This window comes from Cotesia typhae, unplaced genomic scaffold (genome assembly GCF_013202065.1).
Source record: "Cotesia typhae breed Kobodo isofemale line unplaced genomic scaffold, CoteBio_Ctyphae scaffold_91, whole genome shotgun sequence".
NCBI classification, from domain to species: Eukaryota; Metazoa; Arthropoda; class Insecta; order Hymenoptera; family Braconidae; genus Cotesia; species Cotesia typhae.
The window spans coordinates 4,084,414-4,107,041 of NW_027423781.1; the positions used below are offsets into that span (position 1 = coordinate 4,084,414).

At 28.2% G+C, this 22,628-nt stretch overlaps 1 protein-coding gene across 1 annotated transcript; it reads left to right on the forward strand.

Annotated features, from left to right (window-relative positions):
* The first annotated feature begins 1,796 nt into the window (after positions 1-1,796).
* LOC141537421 (uncharacterized) lies at positions 1,797-21,964 on the forward strand. The gene is made up of 18 exons (XM_074258413.1): positions 1,797-1,937; positions 3,787-4,320; positions 5,955-6,233; positions 7,285-7,554; positions 7,635-7,919; positions 10,700-11,026; positions 11,466-11,786; positions 13,662-13,994; positions 14,210-14,500; positions 15,404-15,601; positions 15,674-15,779; positions 15,865-16,091; positions 16,174-16,250; positions 17,601-17,858; positions 18,953-19,101; positions 19,176-19,311; positions 19,399-19,465; positions 20,897-21,964. Exons 2-18 carry the CDS (start codon positions 3,801-3,803, stop codon positions 21,019-21,021), a joined length of 3,969 nt encoding a protein of 1,322 aa, XP_074114514.1. The 5' UTR covers positions 1,797-1,937; positions 3,787-3,800; the 3' UTR covers positions 21,022-21,964.
* Positions 21,965-22,628: the final 664 nt, after the last annotated feature.

A 22,628-nucleotide genomic window follows, 5' to 3' on the forward strand; every position in this document is an offset into this window, starting at 1 on the left:
TTTTAACGGTTTGACCAATTTCATCGCAGTTGGCGCCATTCGAAAGGGCTTGGCCAAACTTAGATTTTGAATACAATTTGGACTCGTAGATTTAAGATAAATCTCAAAAAAACTAAGAAAAAAATTTTTTTAAAAGTGGTTTTTTTGGAATAACTTTAAAGTAACTCTATCGATTAACTCCAAAAATTAACCTGCTCTTAGCCTTAAAAAACCACGTCAATCACCGCTAAACCGGTCAAAATCGTTTGATTCATTCGAGAGATATCGTGAACGAAAGAAAACCGAAAAAAGTGTTTTGTCGGAATTACTCCGAACCGCGTAAAAATTGATTGATTCATTCTAAAGTTATTGCGTTTTGAAAATTCAAAAAATAGCGTTCTATCAGACTTTTGAGCTTGAAGAGCTCAAAAATATAGAAAGGCTATCTCTTTGATCTCGGAGAGCTCAAAATAAAAAATAACACATAAATTGTATTTTTGAGCTCGAAGAGCTCATAAACATCATAAGTGCAATTTTAAGCGCCTAGATATGGAATTAGCAGGAAGTTGCAGGGATCATGGCCTTGAAGGTCAACCATTTTTCTAATTTTTTTCCCAATGTCATAATTTTATTATTAATGAATATTATTAATAGAACTAATAACCAGGATTATTTAGTTATTAAATTAATTTTCAAATTATTCAATGAATAAATAATGTTATTCAACATGTAACTAAAGTTGTTTTTATATAAGCTATTAATTCCAACACTAATATAAAAACAATGTTGATTTAAGAAACTTTTTTTCTTCAAAATTTGAACTCTTGAAACTAGATATAGATATATTTCTTTCAAGAATTTTTGTCTCTTGGTTCAAGATAGGCGATAACATTGATTCAAGATGTTACCGACTTGTGTTAAAAGAATGGCTTTTTTTTGAGTCATTAATTTACTTATTTCCAAGAAATTATTTTTTTTTATGGTATAACAATTAAAGACTATTTAGTTTTTGAAATATACTTTGATGAATTATTTTAAGTTTTTTAAACGATAATGTTATTTTGATTAAAAAATTAAATGTATCGATTGAAAATAATATAGCTCTTAAGCCAAGAAAATCTAAATCAAGACAAGAAATTCTTAAAGCAAAATAATAATTTGTCTTTCAAAATAAATTCTTAGATCGAGAAAATATCTCTTGAGTTAACATACATTTTTTATCAGTGAATAGATAAATAAAGTATATCACAGTTTTTGAGAATCTTACAATGACAACCTCTAACGAATATTCGAGATCAAACGTATCATTTCTTCACATAGATACTCTGATGTATAGAGCATTGGAATTAGTACTTTTTTCTTTCAAGTCATTGACAGTGATTAGAAACAGTAAGTCAAATTCATATGTTCCAACAGCGCAAGAGTTTACGGTCTCATTGGATATTTGACAGGGATTCCTTTTGAATTCTATTATTTTTAAATAAGATATAATGAAGAAATGGAAAACATGAATTACATGCAGAATGCTTTTGACATATTTTCTGCTTTTACGCAGAAAATTTAATTTTTATCTAAATAAGGATTTTCACAGTCAAATATTGCGTAGAGATAAAAAAATTTAGACTGCGTACATCATTTAATAAATGATCATAAATATTAAACTGTGTCGCCACAACCACAAAGGGTAAACAATTATGTATTTTTTCCGGGTATAGACGAAACTGTAATAGAAACTGAAGAGCATGAAGATAATAAGCGTGAAACACTTTTACGTTATCAGCGTTATCAGTGAAATGAGAAGTGTCAGTTTATATTTTAAAGTATCGAACAAGTGAAATGCCAGTAGATATTAGTCTATTTTATTTATCTTGTTGGACGGTGATAAAAATTCCTTGCGTGTTTTAGTTCCTGTTAAAATACATATTTAATTTTTTATTTATTTTTCATTATAAATTAATGTAGGTATAATTATTTATAAGCTACCACAGTATATATCTCTACATTTCATTGACTGTACATTTTTGAGTTACACTCTTTCAAGTCAAATTTACTTGAAGAAACATAATATTTTATTCTGTGTAAAAGTATCAATATAATTCAAATTCTACGATAATTAACTGAGATCCTATTATTTATTTTGAAAATATATTGACATTTTAAAGTTTTTTCCACCGCTAAAAGCTACCACTTGAGAAAAACAACTGTGTGAGTGTTAATATTTCCGCTATATGTCATCGATCCTGTATGATAAAATATACATGATAATTTTCTTTAGTTAACTGAATTTCTTCAAGTAACCGTTTTTCAAAATTCAATCACATTTATCGTGCAAAAAACGACGTCAATTATTGCAAGTGACATTTAAATCGATGCAATCGTTCAGATATCTTTGATAAAGTATTTAAAGCAACAAATTTCTTAACTTTTTCAAATATTACACTATAAATGCTTTAAATAATATCAATTTTATCAGTTACTTGTCGCTGATTTTGTTTAATTCACTCATGTTTCTAAACTTTCTATAGTTTATATTTTTAATTAACACTGTGAGTGCAATCTTTTTCATTTTAATAGAAATCTATCTTGATTCAAGGGAAATAATGTTGATCCAACAAACTTAGTTTGAAGAAAACTGATTTTCAGACTTTTAAAGTTTCTTGTCTTGAATCTCGTCATCTTAACTTAACAGACTGAAATCTTCACAGCAAAAAGTTTTAGACTTATCAATAATGACTCTCAAGAATATGTACCGTACACTCTAACATAAACTTTTGACTACGAAAGTCGCGAGGGTTCTACCTTAAAGACCATAAAATCTCATTAAATTATAATTTTTCATTTGAGATATTTATAAACTTTAAAATTAAATAAGCTTTTAGCATATCAATAATAGACAAATTAAAAAAATTAAACTAAACTCCACTGAGAAATGACATGTAAGCCATTTGGGGGTATGTGTGAGTTCAAAAATTTGATAAATCTCCGAAAATCGAATTGAATAAAATAATCTAAGTCAGTAAATAGATTAAGTATTACATTGGAATTAAGGAGGTACTGGACAAAATCCCTTTTCTTAGCAATTAAAAATCGTATATCTAACATGTATTCCCTATCCTAAAATATTGCCCAGTGTCTAAAGAAACGATCTTGCTATTACACAGAAAAAAAAATTAACTTGAATTAAGTAAATAATTTTGAAGAATTTCATCTTCTTGGTTTAAGTAAAAAAAATTCTTAAACTAACAAATTCTTGGTAAAGTAAATTTTACTTAATTCCAGAATTTTTCATCTTGATTCAAGACAATGAAACTCTTCAAAATTATTTTCTAGGTTCAAGAATTTTTCTCTTGATTCAAGCTAATTTTTAACTTCCCGCTAAGAAAATTGAAGATTTTAAAAAATCGGAAAGTTATTGTTTTTTTTTTTTTTTTTTTTTTTCAGTTTACAGATTCATGAATTTCTCCTAAATAAAGTAAAAATGTTATACTACTCGATGAATTATTCAATTATGTATTTTCTAACAGAAAGTTTTTTTTAGAAATATTAATTTTTTTAAGAGAAAATTTTATTTTATTTAAAAACAGTAAAATGCTTCGTTAAAATGAATTTCTTTCCAAAAACTTTTTGCTCATCTATAGTTTTGATTAATTGATTTGCGAGTTCATTTCTTGAATTAAGAAAATTGAATATCTTGAATCAAAAGTGAAATTTCAAAGAAAATATTTTTCTTGAATCAAATAGTTTTTTCTTTATTGAAAATTGTAATCATTTATCACAAATATAATTATAAACCCATCTTTATTTTAGAAATCAGTGAAGTAATGATATTTCGCGGTAGTTCTGCTCACTATTGTTTCAAAATACTTTTAATAACATTTTTAAGCCTCAGAGTTGTTGATCCATTAAAAGAAAATAATACTTTAAAAACCCTTCCAAAGTACTCTGTATTGGATGAGAGAAAATTATTGACCAATGAGGTTTTCTTAAATGACTCAAGCATCGTTGACTATGGAAAATTATTCGATGAGACAACAATGTTTCCACAAACAAAAATCAAAACTAGCTCCTCTGGGTACCCAATAAATTATAATTTTCCTTTGGAAAATGAAACGACCACCATTCTATCGTCAACATTAAATTATCAAGCGGAAAAGTCGAACACAGTCTCTGAAATTAATAACATAATTTTCAATAATGGTAAATTCAACGATTCAGTGAACAAAGAGATATCTGAACCGCCTCTTTCTAAATGCGAAGGAGATTTGGATGATCATGTTGTAAATGATAATAGTAATGAAGAAAATAATGATGGAGGCAATTTGATTTTCAAGTATTCTACAGGTATAGATCTGCAAAGTATTTCAGTAAAACCCACCTACAAAGTAGTTACTCAAAATTACACACAAATTTTTTGGTAATGTTTTATTAAAATTAAGTTAACAAATATTAATTTTGGACTTTTGTTGAATGAAATCTCGCAAAAAGTCAACATTTTTTTTGTCCCTATTATCTACACAGAAAAAAAAATTTCTTGAACCAAAAAAATTGTAAGGAAGACTGAAATTATTTTGGCGCAAGAAGAAATTTTATTGGCTTAAAAAATTTAACTTCATTCAAGAAATTTTCAGTCTTCCTTCAGATTTTTTTGATTTAAGAAAATTTACGCTTGACTCAAGATTTTTTTTCTTTCTGTGTATAATCTTCCCGCTATTTTATAACTCCGGTCTGTCAATTTTTTTACGGAAAACAATATATACTTTCATCTATAAACTGTAAAATTCACTCGGATTCCGGTTAATTTTTATAATTTCAAATAGTAAAGCGGAAATCGAGGTGGCAAAAATATAAATATTACAGAACTTAATGTAGAAAATGTAAAAGCCACAATTTATAATTTAATATCCAAAATAAGTGATTAGTAGCTGTCACTATAGTAAATAACGACTCTTTTATCTTGAAAAACTACAGTTTCAACCAGTAAAAATTACCGTTTCAATATATAGTCCATATTATGAGGAGAAGGGGGTCTCACTCTGGAAGAATTTAATATTTGAAACAGTAAAAATTCTACTCTTAAAATATATATTTTACCAGTCCAAGCAAGTCAATAATTACAGTTTCATTTTTGGCGTTGCGTTTAAAATTTACGATTTTACTTTGTACATATTGACGTTGCTTGTATTAGAAATTTAATAACTGTATTTTATACTTTTTACATATCATTCGATTATTTTTTAGGTACGAAATGATAAATATCAAAGTCAAAATTCTTAATTATTATACTTTAACATTTTAGACATTCACGTAGCGAGTGTTACTGTTTGAAATAGTATTTTCTTCCATGTAAATAATAAATTGTAGCATTTAAATGATAAATATTACATAGTAGTTATTAAAATCACGATTTTACTGTTTGAAATGATAATTTTTAGCATTACTTATTACAAATCGACTATTATTTATTACAGATTACTTTTTTCCGTGAATTGATTTTTTATTATCAGTAAAAAAAAATTTGTTTAATAAACAAAATGACATTTTTAAAAAATTATTTTAATTTTTGATTAAATTCGAGAGAAAAATTTGTGGTTTCTGAAAAAAATTCTAATTAGTTTTATATGGGTTGAAATATTATGAATCGTACTCTTTAATTACTCTAAACCGTGGTTTACTACGGTTCGATTGGCAATTTGAATTAATAAGTATTCACTTATTAAAGTAAATTTTCTCTAACTCATGTTTAAAGAGTAATATTAAACAATTGTCAAAAATCTTATTTAATGCACAAAAAACATAAATCAAGTCTTTATTCTATCAGTTGTGAAATCTTGCCTCTAAAAATGTATAAATAATTTTTTTATATTTTGATTATCTTTGAAAGGGCTGGATTAATCTACTCAAAAATTTAATGAACAAGAGTTTTAACTAATTTTTTACACTACTAGTATGAACTTTTGAATTTCAATTTTTTTTAGAATACGATTTGGTCGCTGGAGGTTTGTTGATAACAAGTTCAAACGACTCATCCCTTACCGTAGAATGGAAGCCTCCGAAAAATTCAAGCGATTTTGAATATTACATCTTAAAATGGTCCGGAGGAAGTAGCACGAACAAATGTTATACAGCTAATACAATAACCAATTATACAATCACACATTTACAATCTTGTACTAAATATGTTGTTAGTGTCTCACCTGCAAAAACTAATAATACTGGGGAAGATATCACTGTGATTGGTATAACTGGATTAATAGGTAATTAAAAAAATTTTTTTTTACATTAAGGGTGTAGTCTAGTTTGTCACTTTCAAAAATTCGATTTTGTGTTTTTACATTTTTCGGATATATATCTATCTAAGAATTTTCGGGAATGTATTAACTATTTCGGACAAGTGTTGCTGATTAAATTTTGGTAAGATTTTTTATGATTTTTTTTTAAAGAAACTTAAAACGCGTTTTTCTCAAAACTACTTACGGACGGCCAACACGGTTTCTCCGTAACACGTAGTTCAATTCTTCTGAAATTTTAACCTCATATTGTATATATGTAAACATATCACGTTACTAGTGCCAAAAGGGCGTATAAAAAAAAATTTTTAACTTCCCGCTGAGAAAATCGAAGATTTTAAAAAATCGGGAAGTTATTTTTTTTACCCCGTTTTTTAAAAATCGAGTTTTCATCAGATCTCGACGTTTTAAGGTCACAGGAAGCTTCTCTGACTACCCCCGCGATGTCAATATGTGTGTGTGCGTGTGTGTGTGTATTTTTTCAAATTTTGACGGCTCATCGGGCTAATTAATGTTCAGATTCAGATTCAATGAATTGAAATACATAAAATCATACTTGATCTGGGTCCACAAAATTTTATTTATCGCTGTGACTACAGTTTTTTCGCAATTTTTGCCTTTTTTTTTTTTGAGTTTTGGATTTTACTCAAAATTTTGAGGGTGTATGGGCAAAACTGACTTCAGATTCGGATTCACCATGCACTCCACGCTTTTTTAAAATAAAATATATTTTATTCTTATTTAAACTATAATTAATTTACATTTATCAAAATTTATTTTTTATTCTTTAGTTCGGTTTTCTATAAAAAGCGTGTTTTTTAATTTTTTTTAACTATGATTTTTATATAGCGCTCTCTACTGTCCCAAACACTTTAACCTTATTTTCTTCCAAAACAGAGTACTGAGTACTGTACAAAACAGTAATCAATGCTGTTTTTTTTTCTCCGTGTACATTCATAATGCTAAATATGTCAGTTTTAACAATATCAAACTAATAATGTGGATTTGTATTTTGCAGTTGACAAGGATCAGCTGAATTTAAAAATCACAGGAAACAGTACTGATTGGTTAGCAATTAGTTGGTATATACCAGGACGTGATGATTGTGTAATGAAAAATGTTATAACATACTGCCATGCAGATATATGCGAGGAAGCTAACGTTACTCAAACTCTTTACAATGCCACTAATTTGTTACCGTGCACTACTTATCATTTCTCAGTATCTCTTCATGGAGAAAATGGAGAATTTGGCAGTACTAACATTACTGGAGTGACTGGATTTTTGAGTAAACTATACTAAAAATATTTCTGCCTTGAAAAAATAAATCCTGATTAGCGATAAAAAATACAATTTAAAATTTTTCAGAACCAAGTGCACCACCCTCTGCATGGACTTCACCGCAAAATGATTCTTTGATTATCTTTTGGAGCAAGCCAATTGGGGCATCTTGTGTAAGCTTGTACCGGATAACAATATACCAAGATCACCCATATAACAATGCATTCAAAGAAAATACGACTACTGGATATCAAATAATGTTTAATAATCTGCAATCATGCAGTATTTATAATGTTATTATTGTTCCCATCGATCAGTTCGGAAATGACAGTCGTCCTCATATTTTTCATTCTAACAAAACGTTAGCTCCTAGTAAGTAATTTACATCGTTTTGACTACCTTTCTATTCCGGAAATCGTATTTTATTTTTTAATTTGGTAAGTTACTCTTTTCAGTTCAATGTTCAATAATTGAATTATCATCGAATTATAGCTGCTAAAAAATCATTGCTAAATTTTCGAGTACAAAGAATTGAGATAGTTGGTGTGTGATAGGCATGTTAACAAAAAGTTATGAAATTTTTTTTATCGAAAGAAATATATTAATAATTCACTACCAAAATTTCAAATCAATTCATCGCATCGTTTTTGAGTAATTAATTTTCAAAATTGCATAATTTACACACAGACCCTGATTAAACAAAATGATTTGATATGATTAAAAATGATTATTTTTCTAATTATTTTTAATCCTGTCAAATCATGTAAATCATTTCAAATCATATCTCTTAAGGGGCATTCAACATTTACTATCTTTCTATACCTCTGCGTGTTCACGAAAGAAAATAAACAGTAAAATCGACTCGGATTCCGGTTAATTTTTTTAGTATCAAACAGTAAAGCGTACATGGGGCATTCCATGCGAAATAGGAAAATGACTAAAATCTTAAAATTTCTCTAGTTAATTCTAATTTAGTCTTAATTTATTATTAAAAGTCTATATTTTACTAATTTGTAAAGGAAATTTTTTTTAATCAATAAGAAAATCGATTTTTCTCTCCTAGTAACTTTTCAGTCGTACTAACTAGTATCCGGGCCAAATGTTGTTTAAGTCGGCAACACGTTTTTTTTAACCATCTTATCAATTCCAGCTAGTGATTCATTTTATTTAAAAAAAAGAATTAAATAAAAAAAAGAATTACGTTTGATTCAAACGAAAAGATACGTTAGTTTTTGTATATTTTGTATTTGAATATAAGCTTATCACATGTCCCACCAGTCACGCAAGAAGATAGAAAAATTGTTTCCCAACCTTAAATCTGACTTATTCAATTTTTTTTTTCTTTATAGAAGTAACAATAAACATGTTAAAAATGATTTAAACTTCTTACCACTGCCAAAAAATCCAAAATATAGTTTTCAGGATGATTGAAAATATGTCCCACTAGTCACATGCGACTGATGGGACTCTGGCTTATAGTCAATGCATCATAGAATTTAGTGAAAGTACTGAAATTAACAGCTTTGTTTCTTTTAGTGATGTTCAGTTAAATGATTAATTTTTTTTAATCTAAATAATCACTAATTTGGCGATTTTTCTTGCTGAATTTTTTCGCGATTTATCCTCCCAATTATCTTGTTACGTGAATGAGAAACGCTTCAAGTAATAATTGCCGCAACTCCTATTTTTTCCCGCTTCACAGAATTATTTAATTTTAAAAATGTGGAACGCTAGTAGTATGGGGCGCTCAGAGCGAGTCATAACAAACCCCCACTCCGCGGCCACTGGCGCCAGACCTTTTCCTCACCCCTCAGCGGGGGTCATCTGAGTTTTTTCGAATGTTTAGAGAGGTGTTTGACAGCGGTGATGATGGGGTTAATGACCTTTGAGGATAGATTTTAAAGGAAAACCGGGGGGGGGGGGTCTGCGAGGGATCGTTCTTATTTATGAATCTTTTTCTATTCTCATTTCATTTCTCGTAGATTTTTCGGAGTACATTACAACAGGATAAAAAACGAAAGAGTTTTAAGAACAAATTTATTTTATGCTCTCTATTAATTTGCACCTAAGTTCATCAAAATCGTGTTGTCAGCATGCTTAATCCATTATTTGTGTTCTTTTATTATTTATTTTATTTATCCTAAATAATTAATAGTTTAATATATAAACAATAATATTTCTAAGGTTGGAATAACATAAATGCTTCTAAATAAACAACTTTATGTACGCATTTTGTACTTGTCCCACCAGTCACAATAAAAAAAATTTTTTCTAATTTTTCCTACGCAGGTAATCAGTCTAATTCTTTATAATATTAAATGCTAGTAGGATAAATTTTGTATTGTGAGAGAAGCATTTTTTAAAAGCTTAGTGCTCGAACTGAAATTCGACTTTAAATATACCGCGGTAAGAGAGAAGGATTTTTCGATGTTCCACCAATCATACTCAGTCAAACGATAATTACGAAAAATTTAAAAAGTAATCGAGATTTTTGACAAAATGATGTTGTTAATTCGTTATTCTTTTATATTATAAAATACATTTTACACAAATTTCAGTCACATAATTGTAGCTTGTAATTGATGGAATTCTAGAGTCAAATGTCCTATACCAGTCACTATGGAATGCCTCACATTGGGGTGTCAAATACATAAATATTACAGAACTTAATGTAGAAAGTGTAAAAGCCACACCCGTGTAGAAAAAAATTATCGTTTATTTAGATCTTAAACGTGACACGAACCAAGACTATTTTAAGATTTTTTTAAGACGCCAAAAAAAAAATTCCGAGGGCAGATTTTTGAAATTTGGTTCTTGAATTTGTTGTGAAAATTAATTTTTAGACGATTTTACGACTTTCTAACCGCTACATTTTTGAGTACGCTCTTTTTGAATTGAATTTGAAATTGTTGAAAATTTATTATCGAACAATGTTAAGTCTTTTTTAAGACACTCCGTTTTAATGTTCCGGGGCTCTGTCGCTGTTAACTCATCTTAAATTTTTTTATTAAAAAACTGAATATATCTTGAAACAAAAAAATAAGAGTGGAATTTTGAAGAAAATATTTTTCTGAATCTAGTAGTTTTTTTTTTTTTTTTCAATGTAATACTTGAATTATATGTTATACGATTAATTAAATATTTTATTCTAGTCTCAGAAGTTCCTCTGTACCTGTCATCAGATCCTGGAAAGAATGAAATAGCAATTGCATGGCAATTAGATATCAATGAATTCAACAATTGCGGAAACATGAAAATTTTGACAGTTTGTAATTATAATCAAGTTCTTGGTTTGGGCTATAATGGAACGAACAGTAGTTCCTCCATAAATATTACTGAAGATTTTATCCAAAGAATAATTACTACCACAATAAAATCTCTTTCACCATACACTCGATATGAATGTTTTAGTATAACTTCCAATGATCGTAAGAACAGTAGTAAAAGCGATACAGTTTTATTAAAAACTTCAGAAGACAGTAAGCTTCATTTTTATTCTTCATCAATTTTTTTAGTTGTTATTAAGGTGTTCTAAAATTCAACTTCCGTGATGGACTTCTTAAAATTGGCATTTTGAGATCCGCTTTTAACAGGAGCTGTGTTTGGGCATTTCCTGTGATATTTTGGGTGGAAGGAATTTATTTGATAGTCATAGAATTTTTTAACAGAAGTTTTGTTTGGCCAAATTTTGAAATTTTGAAATTTCAGCAAAAATGCCTAAACAAAACTCCTGTTAAAAAATTCTATGATAATCAAATAAATCCCTTCCACCCAAAATATCTCAGGAAATGCCCAAACACGGCTCCTGTTAAAAGCGGATCTCAAAATTCCAATTTTAAGAGGTCCATCACGGAAGTTGAATTTTGGAACACCCTAGTTGTTATATAATATCAGGATCAAGATTTAAATTTTTTGCAGTATCCACTTCTCCACAGCTATCCGTATTCAATAACACAGATAAAAAATTTTCATTCATTTGGAAACTACCAGTCTATCTACCAGGCCATATATCAAAATTTGAAGTTAATTTCACGTGGTATTATAAATTTCATCAACCGATATGGTGCAGTAATTTTTCAAGCAAGAGTGAATACAGTATTATTCTCAACGAGAGTACTTCGTCATTGTCATATGAAAAAGCATATCCATTTTCTAGCTACCAAGCGTCAATTCGAGCAAAAACGCTGGCTGGTTGGAGTAATTATAGTGATAGTGTGCCATTTGCAACACACCCTGGTGGTAAGTAGAATCTGATTTTTTACTTTAATAGTTATAAGTATACTTTCTTATATCCAATCAAATCATAGATACTCACATCTCATGTAGTGTCGTATATAACCAGAAAAAAATTCTTCTTTTTAGAATTTATATTCTTGACAAGTTAACGTACATTATTTATAACAATAGCAACAGATATTGATTTTTTTTTCTGTAAAAATATTAATATATTAAATTTTTCATTTTAACAAATTTTTGTCTCGATTTTATCTCGAGAAATCTTTGTCGGGATATAATTTTCATATTTTCTCTTGAATGACAAATAACTTGTTTTCTTGTTAGCTTGAATTTTTGGAACGTTTGTTAGTTAACAAAAGGATAATTTAATAAGAAGGCCCGGTATAATTAGTCTGATCCTAGCTGCATCTTTCTCCAAATTTCCAAAGTGGTTAATTAACAGAGAATTAGAATATTAAGATAAAATGTCTCGTAAAATTGCAAGTAATGTTCACATAAATAATTTTAGTTGATAAAATTTTAAGTGATGAAGGATATATAAACTTGATTACAATAAATAAATAATTAACCGAAGAAAATACATAAAATTATAAGTAAAAAATGTATGTTTTCATATACCTCGGTTGAAAGTACGCATCTTTTGCACCTATTTCGAGGCAGAAAGTTAAAGATCGTACAACTTGGTAATATTTCTTTCTCTCTTCTGCTTACGTGAAATATTTCATATATAAATATAACTGCCGTGAGAGTGAGTAGATCATCTGATGTAACTTATAACCAGGTTGTATTGTACTGAGATTTGACAGTTTGACAGTGACGAGCGTAAAATAGATCAACTTTATTTAATTAAAAAATCATTTTAAAAAATTGAGAAAACGGTTGATTCTAAAGGCCCCATCCCTGCAACTTCCCGCTAATTCCATATCTAAGCGCTTAAAATTGCATTTATGCCATTTATGTTTTTGAACTCTTCGAGCTCAAAAATATAATTTGTGTGTTATTTTGAGCTCTTCGCGGTCAAAGAGTAAGCTATTCTATGCTATTAAGCTCTTCGATCTCAAAAGTCTGATAGAAGTTTTATAAAACACTATTTTTTTAATTTTCAAACTGCAATAACTTCTGAATGAATGAACCGATTTTCACGCGGTTGGCAGCATTTGATGCAATTTCTCAAATTCTATGATATACTTCCAAACACAAATTGATCAGATCGGAAACTTTGGTGTAATTAGAAAAATCACTTTTTTTCGTCAACGATAACTCACGAACGAATCAACCGATTTTGATAGGCTTGGCGATGATCAACGCTATTTTTGTTGATGTTGAGAGGTGATTAGTTTTTGGAATCGATCGGTAAAGCTGTTTAAAAGTTACTCCACAAAAAACATTTGAAAAATATTTTTTTTTTCGTAGTTTTTTGTGATTTCTCAAAATCTACTGGTCCGAATCGATTCAAATCGTATTTAAAATCTAAGTTCAGTCAAGCCTTTTTGAATGGCGTCAACCGCGATGAAATCGGTCAAGCCGTTCAAAAGTTATGAAAGGTTTACATACATACATGCATACATACAGACATACAGACACCATCGCAGGGATAGTTAGAGAAGCTTCCTAGGACCTCGAAACGTCAAGACCTGATGAAAACTCGATTTTCGAAAAACAGGGTAAAACCAATAACTTCTCGATTTTTGAAAATCTTCAATTTTCTTAGCGGGAAGTTAAAAAAGTTGAATATTATATTTTTTCGTCCTAGGCGGACGTATGAGGGTTTTTTACGTGCATACAACTTTTATTATAATATATGAATTTATCTGCCAGATCTGTTAGTCTTCGCAACTTGGATTATTTAAACATAGTTTCATTGTTTTCTGTTACCAGCACCAGGACCAGTATCAAATCTTACCTATATTTTTAAAAAAGCCTCTGATGATGCTACCAATCTCGAAGCTTTTCTATCGTGGGGACTTCCTTGCTTTATAAATGCAGTAAAAATAGAAAATTTTGTAGTTACTGGAATCGGAACTAGAAACAATTTCCCAAATCACGATTTGAATACAACTATCACGTCACAAATGTGTATTGATGATATATGCACGGTCAAGTTGCAGTTGAAGGATGAATATACGTACGATTTTTCTGTTGCTGGAAAGGTTAAAGATGTCAAACCTTTAGGAGCTGCAAAAGAAATCAGATTATTATACCCAGCTGGCGGTAAGTATACAGATACTTAGAATTTTTTATTTTTACTGATTGGTAGAAGTTATTTATAGAGTACAGGAAAGAAAAATCTGAAAAACAGAAAAAAAATTTTCTTAACCATCTTGGCCGAAGTAAAATTTGTTTGAGCATTTTTTTGGTCTTTCCCAAAAATTTTTAAGACTCCGATAGTCCTTTTTTATTAAGTCGATAGAATATTTTATTTCCAGTTCCATCAGATCCAGAAACTGAGTACCTTGATCAAATTACGATTGATCCCTACAAAACTCGAAAAACAACGTTCTCGGCAACAATTTTACTACCATTGTTTCTGAATACTCATGGTGAAATAAGATGCTATGCCGTAATTATTGCGAAAGCTGGATTTAACTATGGAAACTTTTCTCGAAATGACTTGAAAGCCGGAGAATGGCCCTCGATAGCTTCTTGGATTGAATCTGCTCAAAAAGGATTTACAATACCTTATCAAGCGTCTAAATTTTGCAATAACTCGCATGAGCGTAAGCTTACGTTAAAATTCAATATTTGCCAAAGTTAGACCCAAAAAAATGGTTCCATGATTTTGAATCCCCCGAAAAAATGTCCTCGACAAAATATCCCCAAGACAAAAAATCCCCGCCAATTAATCCTAAATAGCCGGAATTTTTAAATAACACCAAATATTAATAATGAAATAATTAATTTACTTAAGCAATTTTATCGTTTGTATCAATATATAAAATTGAGAACACTTACAACACTAGATATTAATATTAATTATGTAATATCATTTAATGACTAATATAATACTTATTACAAAATAAATCACAATTTAAATGAAATAAAGTCAATGAAGAAATAATCAAAGGCAATTAATATCGCAAATTAAATAATAATTAATAAACAAAACAGAAATATTATTTTTTAATATTAATCGTACATCAAAATATAACATAAATGTATAATCTCCGTTCAATATTCTACCAACAGATGTTACACAAATATTAATTTTAGGCGGAAAGATCAAATTTTAAAGATTTTTAAATTAATATACTATACTTTGTAATGACTTTTTTATTTTTTTTTATAAATTATGGCAAAAAAAAATTTTCGATAAATTTTATTTAACTTTTTAATCAAGTTATAATCATAGTTTTTATGTATATTTATTCATACACAAACACGGGTAATAGTGTTGGTGTCCTTTTAATAACATGGTTTTTGTGTGTGTTTATTCAACATTAGACTAACACATACGCCTGTTACCGTGTTGTGCTCTTTTATCATTGTGCTTTTTAATAATTTTTAATAACTATAACGAATTTAAAGGATAACCTGTCGAGGATTTTTTATCTTGGGGATATTTTGTCGGGGGATCAAGACGCCTGGTACAAAAAAAATATTTTTTTTTTATTTTGGTGCAGCACATGTCGTAGATTATGGAAAGTTGAAGGCTATAAAATTTCAAATTGGTGAAGATATTGAAACTTGTCCTGAATTGTCAAAGATTAAAGTGTCGTATTGCAATGGTCCTTTGAATCCTGATACTTGGTATGATGTCAGAATGAGGGCATTTACTGATGGCGGATATCGAGATTCTAAAATATTTCAAATTAAAACAAGTAAGTTAGTTATTACTATTATTATTATTTACGAATTTTTAATAACATTACCGGTCAATATTTCATTTCCAGACGCCGAATTACAAGTATCCTTAATAATTGGATCGATAGTTGGTATTTTATCTGTAGGAGTTCTTATCACTATATTTTTACTTGTAAAAAAATGTTCAGTTCAAACGTAAGTATACAAAAAGTTTAAACAGTTGACCAAGCTTATGTGTTGTTTACACGAATTTTAGTTAATTATATGTTTATTTTAATAGAGTATTAAGGCGATTATTAAACTCAAATATGCCAGGATCTCCAGTTCCGGCACCATTTAATCGGCGGAAGTTCATAATTCACTGTCAACAACTAGCTGACAATCCCGGAAAACTCAGTAATGAATTTCAATTGTTGCAAACATTAAGTTTAGACTTACAAATGCCAACAAATGCTGGATGTCTTCATGCGAATAGAAAAAAAAATCGTTATGTTGATATTCTTCCTTGTATGATTGATAATATTATTTTGTATCTATGAAATTAGAAGAATTCTTTTATATTAATTAATTAACATTGGAATACTTTCAGATGACTTTTCGAGAGTTAAGTTAGATATTATCGATAACGATCCAAATAGTGATTATATAAATGCATCATTTATAAAGGTAATCAATTTTTTAGATAAAAATTTTTTTTTCTAAATCTAAAAATCTTCGGAATTCTACTACTTACTTAGGTAACTATTATAGATATCAAAATATGTTAAGGGGCTATTCTGGTCAAGAAATTCGAAAAAATCAATTGTTTTTTTTTTTTTTTTTTTTTTTCAAAATTTAAAATTTTCACCCTCTAAGAATATGTCCTGAGAAGGATTTTAGAAAATTCAAATTATTTTAGTAGATTTAGCTGTTTTCCTGATACGGCATTCTAAACCGGCCCCGCTAAACTTTAGACGCATTCTTCTCGAAACTGTCTTTTTCAAAACGATACCCACGATTTCTCAAGTTCTACTGGACCGATTTACTTGAAATTTTTTGAGGTTACTCTTTATAGACTTCTCTATGTCTGGAACTATTATCATCCCGAAATTTCGATTTTTAGTATTTTTACAAAATTCCAAAAAGTCAAAAAAAGTTATAAAAAAAATTTTTTTTTCCGTACTTCCAAACATTGCGACATTACTCTAGATTAATAATCTTTTCAATTTTTTTTTCCGATTGCTAGGAGGGTTGGAATCGTGGATATGGTCACGTACCAATTTTTTTGAGGCCCCTCACTTCATCAGCTGATAACTTTTAAAATTTTTATTTTTTTTTCTGTATTCTTGAAATATTAAAAAATATCATATAAAAAATCGATCATAAAAATATTGATTCCCTTTTTTTACAGCACTTCAAAAATGACCTCAAATTCATGGTTCTAGACCATACCAAAATACCCCTTTAAAATACAAATTTTATCTTTGAAAAAGATTTTTTTGTGATTTTAAATGAAGAAGCTAATCCTTAAACCAAGAATGAAGTTTGAAGGAAAAAAACTAAACTAATTTATTTATTTAAGATAAAAAAAAACACAATAACTGTTTGTCTACAATATAAATTTTTTGGGTCAAAATAGTTTTTCTATCAGTGTACACGGAAAGAACAAGATTACACTGGATATAATTCTAGATTATACTGAGTTAAAAAAAATTCATACAGTAGCTAGTATAATCCAGATTATAATGAGTATAATCCAGATTATGATGACTATAATCCAGATTATAATGAGTGTAATCCAGATTATAATGAGTATAATCCAGATATCAGGCAGTATAATCTGGATTTTTTTTAGCTACTATTTGAAATTTTTTTTCACCACAGATATCACTAAGTATAATCTGGGATGATATCCAGTGTCATCTTGTTCTTTCCTTGTAGGAGCTATATATTTATCTGTTAATGGAATCTTTTTTTTTTTTCCAAAATCTATGTCATTGACCTTTATCAATTCTTACCAATTAAATTTTTTTGCAGGGATTTAGTAATGAAGAAGAATACATAGCATGTCAAGCGCCGAAAGAAGAAACAACTTATGATTTTTGGCGTATGGTAGAGCAATACAATGTGAGATTAATTATAATGCTAACGTCACTCATAGAAAATAACAAGGAAAAATGTTGTCAATATTTTCCGACAATTCGTGAAACTTTTACATATGAAAAAATGTCGATAAGATGTTCTTCTGAATTTGACTATCGATCCTACACTCAAAGGACATTGGTTCTTCAAAAAGTTATTACTTATAACTTATGAATCAATTCCATGTCAAATCGACGAATAGTTGGGTTTGACCCCTTTTAATTTGAACGAACTTTGGTCAAAAATTTTCTTTCATCATTGAATAAAGATTTGCCAAAGAAAATAAATTAAACAAATTTTTTTCAAATTCAAATTATTTACATTTTTCCAATAGTGGAGACAGTAATGAACTTTCGTTTGTTTCAAAGAGGATACTCGGAGCTATAGAATAAAAATTATTTAAAAAAATTTGTAGAATTTGTGTTTCCAAGTTAAATAATAGAGAAAAATTTTTTTTTGAGTTTTCAAGTTTTTTAATTCTCTAACGGCTCATTGATGGAATAAGACAAGAGTACATTTTTTTTATAAAGAATTGAGGGTACCACAAAAAAGGTCTCCTCTAACTTTTTGAAAAAATTAATCCTTCAAAAAATTTTTTTTTTTTTTTTACTTTTTTTGGCAAATCTAATTCATTCTAAAATTTTACTCTAAATAAATTTATTTTCTAAAATGCTCTTATAAAATTAATTAATATACAACGGTGGTCGCGAATGTGCTGTTTCAAAAGCAACCTTAAATAAATAAATTTTCTTTTCAAGTTTTTCTGGAAGATGATCTCAATTACATTATAATAGAAGTTTTACCGAAGAATGTTGTCTTGTACACTTTTATTGATTGAAAAACTCCAAAATTTTGAATAACTCAAATGTGAATTAAAAAAATTTTTCATTTTTTCAAAATGTTTTTCTCTATACCTCCAAGTATTTTTTTTTTTTTTTTTTTTTTTTTTTTAACAAACGAAACTTCATTTCTGTATCTGTAATAGTTTTCTAGACATTTAAAAAATAAAATTCAAAAATTGGAAAAATTTTTAATTTTGAATGAATTTTAATAAAAATTTAAAAAAATTTTTTTCTCGGAAAATCTTTGTTTTATGGTAACAGAAAATTCTTGGCAAAATTTCGTTCAAATTGAGAGGAGTCGATTGAAAGTCGATTCCAACTATTGGTGGATTTGACATAGAATGATCCTTATACAAATGATAATAATGATGACTATATTTTTACCATAATTATTAATTTTCATAGGACGAAGAAAAAAGAATAATAGTCCATTTACAGTTCAAAGATTGGCCGGATTATGATGTTCCTGAAGATTTCGATGCTATGATTAATTTTTGTCAAATCATGAAACGCAATATAAATACTAGTCGAAATTTAGTAGTTGTTCATTGCAGGTAAATTTCTACTTTTTAACGGTAATAATACGTCTCTCTTCGATTAATTATTAATTCTCTATTACTGTTTTTAGTGCAGGCATCGGTAGAACTGGTACACTGATAGCGATAGATATTATACTTCAGCATCTAAAAGATAATAGAAAGTTGGACGTATTTGGTACTGTTTATCGACTGCGGCAGCAAAGAATAAATATGGTCCAACGAGAAGTACGTATATCAGCTTTTTTAAATTTATTAATTATTCCCCTGTTTTTTAAATGTTAAATTATAATAATTAATACGTTTTCATTTCAGAGCCAATACACTTTTATTTATAACTGCATAAAACAAGTGTTGAAAAATCCACACTTTTCAAAAAGCTGTAAGTAGTGAATGCAAAATTTTACTAAAATATTTTAATGGCTTGCACAAAAATCTTAATTTTTTTTTCAATTTTTACATTTTGAATATTGTTAATGTAATAAGAGCTATATTTAAATAACGTTAGCCCCTTCCTGTGTTAAAAAAACGTCCTAAAAAATTCATATGCTTAGGATCCTAAACTTAACACAATTTAGGAAATTTTTATAACAAATTTATGACATCAAACCAAAATGAAATTCAGATTTTAGAAAAATATTGTCGCTATTACTCAGAGAAAAAAATATTGTAAAAAGGATTTTCATGACAATTTTAGGCACTTTAATGATAACTTTGTGATGCTTTTATGAAAATTTTAGAACAATCTTGTGACATTTTTAGGACAATTTTAAGATAATGTTATGACACTTTTAGGACACTGTTATAATTTTTAGGACATTTTTATGACAATTTTAGGATACTTTTCTCACAATTTTAAGATACTTTTATAATACTTTCAGGAAAATTTTAGAATACTCTTAGAACAGTATCTTTATGCCCCAAAAGTATCTTTAGTGTCCCAAAAGTATCTTTATGATATTATTATGAAGTTTAGAATAATTGTAGGGTACTTTTATGACAATTTTATGATACTTTTAGGACACTTTTAGAATACTTTTATGATAATTTTAGGATACCCGTGTAAAAAAACTTATAAAAGTATTCTTAAATTGTCATATTAGTATTTTGAAATTGTCAGAAAAATATCCGAAATTATTCTAAAATTCATAATAGTTTCCTAAAAGTATCATAAAAGTATCCTAAAATTGACATAAAAGTGTTCTAAAATTCATAATAGTGTCCTAAAATTGTCATAAGAGTATCCTAAAATTGTCATAAAAATCCTTTTTACACTATTTTTTCTCTGTGAGTAATAGCGAAAAAATTTTTCTAAAATCTGAATTTCATTTCGGCTTGGTGTCATAAGTTTGTCATAAAAATGTCCTAAATTGTATCACGTTTAGGATCCTTAGCTTATAACTCGTTTAGGACAAGTTTTTTTTACACACTAATAAAAAAATTGACTTGACTCTTGAACCAAGAATTTCATTTTGAAGAAAATGATTTTCTTGAGTCAAGAAAATTTTCTTAGACCAAGACAAATTTCTTAGCTCAAGAATTTATTCTCTTGACTCAAAAAAATAATTTTCTTCAAAATGAAATTCTTGGTTCAAGAGTCAAGTCAATTTTTTTATCAGTGCACAGGTTCTTACACTGGATCGGTATATGTTAAAATTTTGAGCGTTAATTTTAAAGGCTATCAATAATTCCAGACTTGATTGTTTAATATTATATGTATTATTTTTGTACTCCCTCATTAAAATTTTTGAAAAACTTTCGATTCAAATTTATTTAATAGGTGAGTTTAATAAATATATTTTTTTTTCTTCAGATAAACCACCGTATGGAAATCAATGTGTAAGACCATCATATGAAGACAAAAGTGAACTGAAGCATAGTAATGTTTTGACGATAAATCAAAATGAAAGTATTGAACTTGATACCGATGCGAGATAAATAATTGTGCACTATAATAATAGTAATTGTTAATTATTTCTATTTATAATTTATATCAATATAAAAATGGATTTGTGTCCATACATTTAACTTTTTAACCAAAACAATTTACTGATAAAGCTTCACACGAGCGTGAGACGTTTTTGAGAACTGTTTAGACCTTACCAAGACTACATATGGAATGACCCAAGAGTCTCCAATAATATTTTTATTAGAAAAACTTTTTCATAAACAACGATACATTTTACAATTTATAAAATCTTTTAACCACCTGTTAAATATTTGGTTTTAGATCCATAATTATTTTATATTTATCGTAAATTTCAAAAGTATATTTTTGTTTTTATTAACTTTACATCAACACTTAATTTAAAAAACAACTAAAAACAAATTTTTATTTATAATTAATCTTCTATAAGATTCTTTGATTTTAGATTTAGATTTAATTTATTTATGCCAAGGCACAGGCCTAATTACAATTCCTATTACATAGTACATACAGTTTTTACAAAACAACAATTTCTGTGAGTACATAATATAGTATTGAATAAAATTAATTTAAATAATTTTATATAAACAAGGTAAAATCAAATTAAACTTGGAAATTAATATAGAAAATACGAATTTAAAATAGAGAATTTAAATAATAACTCAGTATAATAATTTTGTAAATTGTACTCACTTTATCCTTACCATAATCGTCAATGTATTAAATTTAAATTTTTTATTTATTAGACGTCATTTTAATTATCAAGATTTAATTAAGTAATTGAAAACTTCTTTTTTGAAGACTTGCAATCTACTTGAATTTAAAATTTCGCGTGGAAGTTCTTCCGAAAGCCTTATTACAGTCACAAAAAATAGTATATTAATATTTTTTTTATTTTTAATTGGGATTTTCTAATTGGGTTTTTCGTTGGGTCCTCATTGGAATTTCCCTATTGGATATGCCCCGTTAGAACCCAATGGGGCCCCAAGTATACCTTGGGTATTCCCAATACAATTTCTAGTCGGGTTACACCCCTTGGGAAGGAAAATAAGAAAATCCTCGGCCAACAATTACACGTGATCTGAGGCTTTTCTTATTTTCCTTCCCAAGGGGTGTAACCCGACTAGAAATTGTATTGGGAATACCCAAGGTATACTTGGGGCCCTATTGAGTTCCAACGGGGCATGTCCAATAGGGAAATCCCAATGAGGACCCAGTGAAAATCCCAATTAAAAACAAAAAAATATTGATATACTATTTCGAAAAACGGGGTAAAACCAATAACTTTCCGATTTTAGAAAATTTTTTATTTTCTAAGCAAGAATTTAAAAATTATACACCCTTTTGGTTTTAGATCACTAAATTTTCAGTGTTCTAAAGCCAAAAGGGCGTATAACTTAAAACATACGCCCTTTCAGCTTTGGAAATTTTTTTTTTTTCATTTATAGGCTTAGAACATGTTTACCCTGAATAAAAAAAAGTATTGAGACAAAGGAAAAAATATTGAAAAGTATTGGATTGACTAGAAAACCAATACTTTTCAATACTTTTTCTTTATCTCAATACTTTTTTTTAATTAGGGTACAAAACGATTGGCACAAAAAAAAACTTATGCGCT

Bases quoted from the DNA above. Each gene is read 5' to 3' on its own strand.
- LOC141537421 (XM_074258413.1), top strand. From the start codon at position 3,801: ATGATATTTCGCGGTAGTTCTGCTCACTATTGTTTCAAAATACTTTTA. The intron at 6,234-7,284 runs GTAATTAAAAAA...TGTATTTTGCAG, and splicing joins TGGTATAACTGGATTAATAG to TTGACAAGGATCAGCTGAAT. The intron at 7,920-10,699 runs GTAAGTAATTTA...ATTTTATTCTAG, and splicing joins TAACAAAACGTTAGCTCCTA to TCTCAGAAGTTCCTCTGTAC.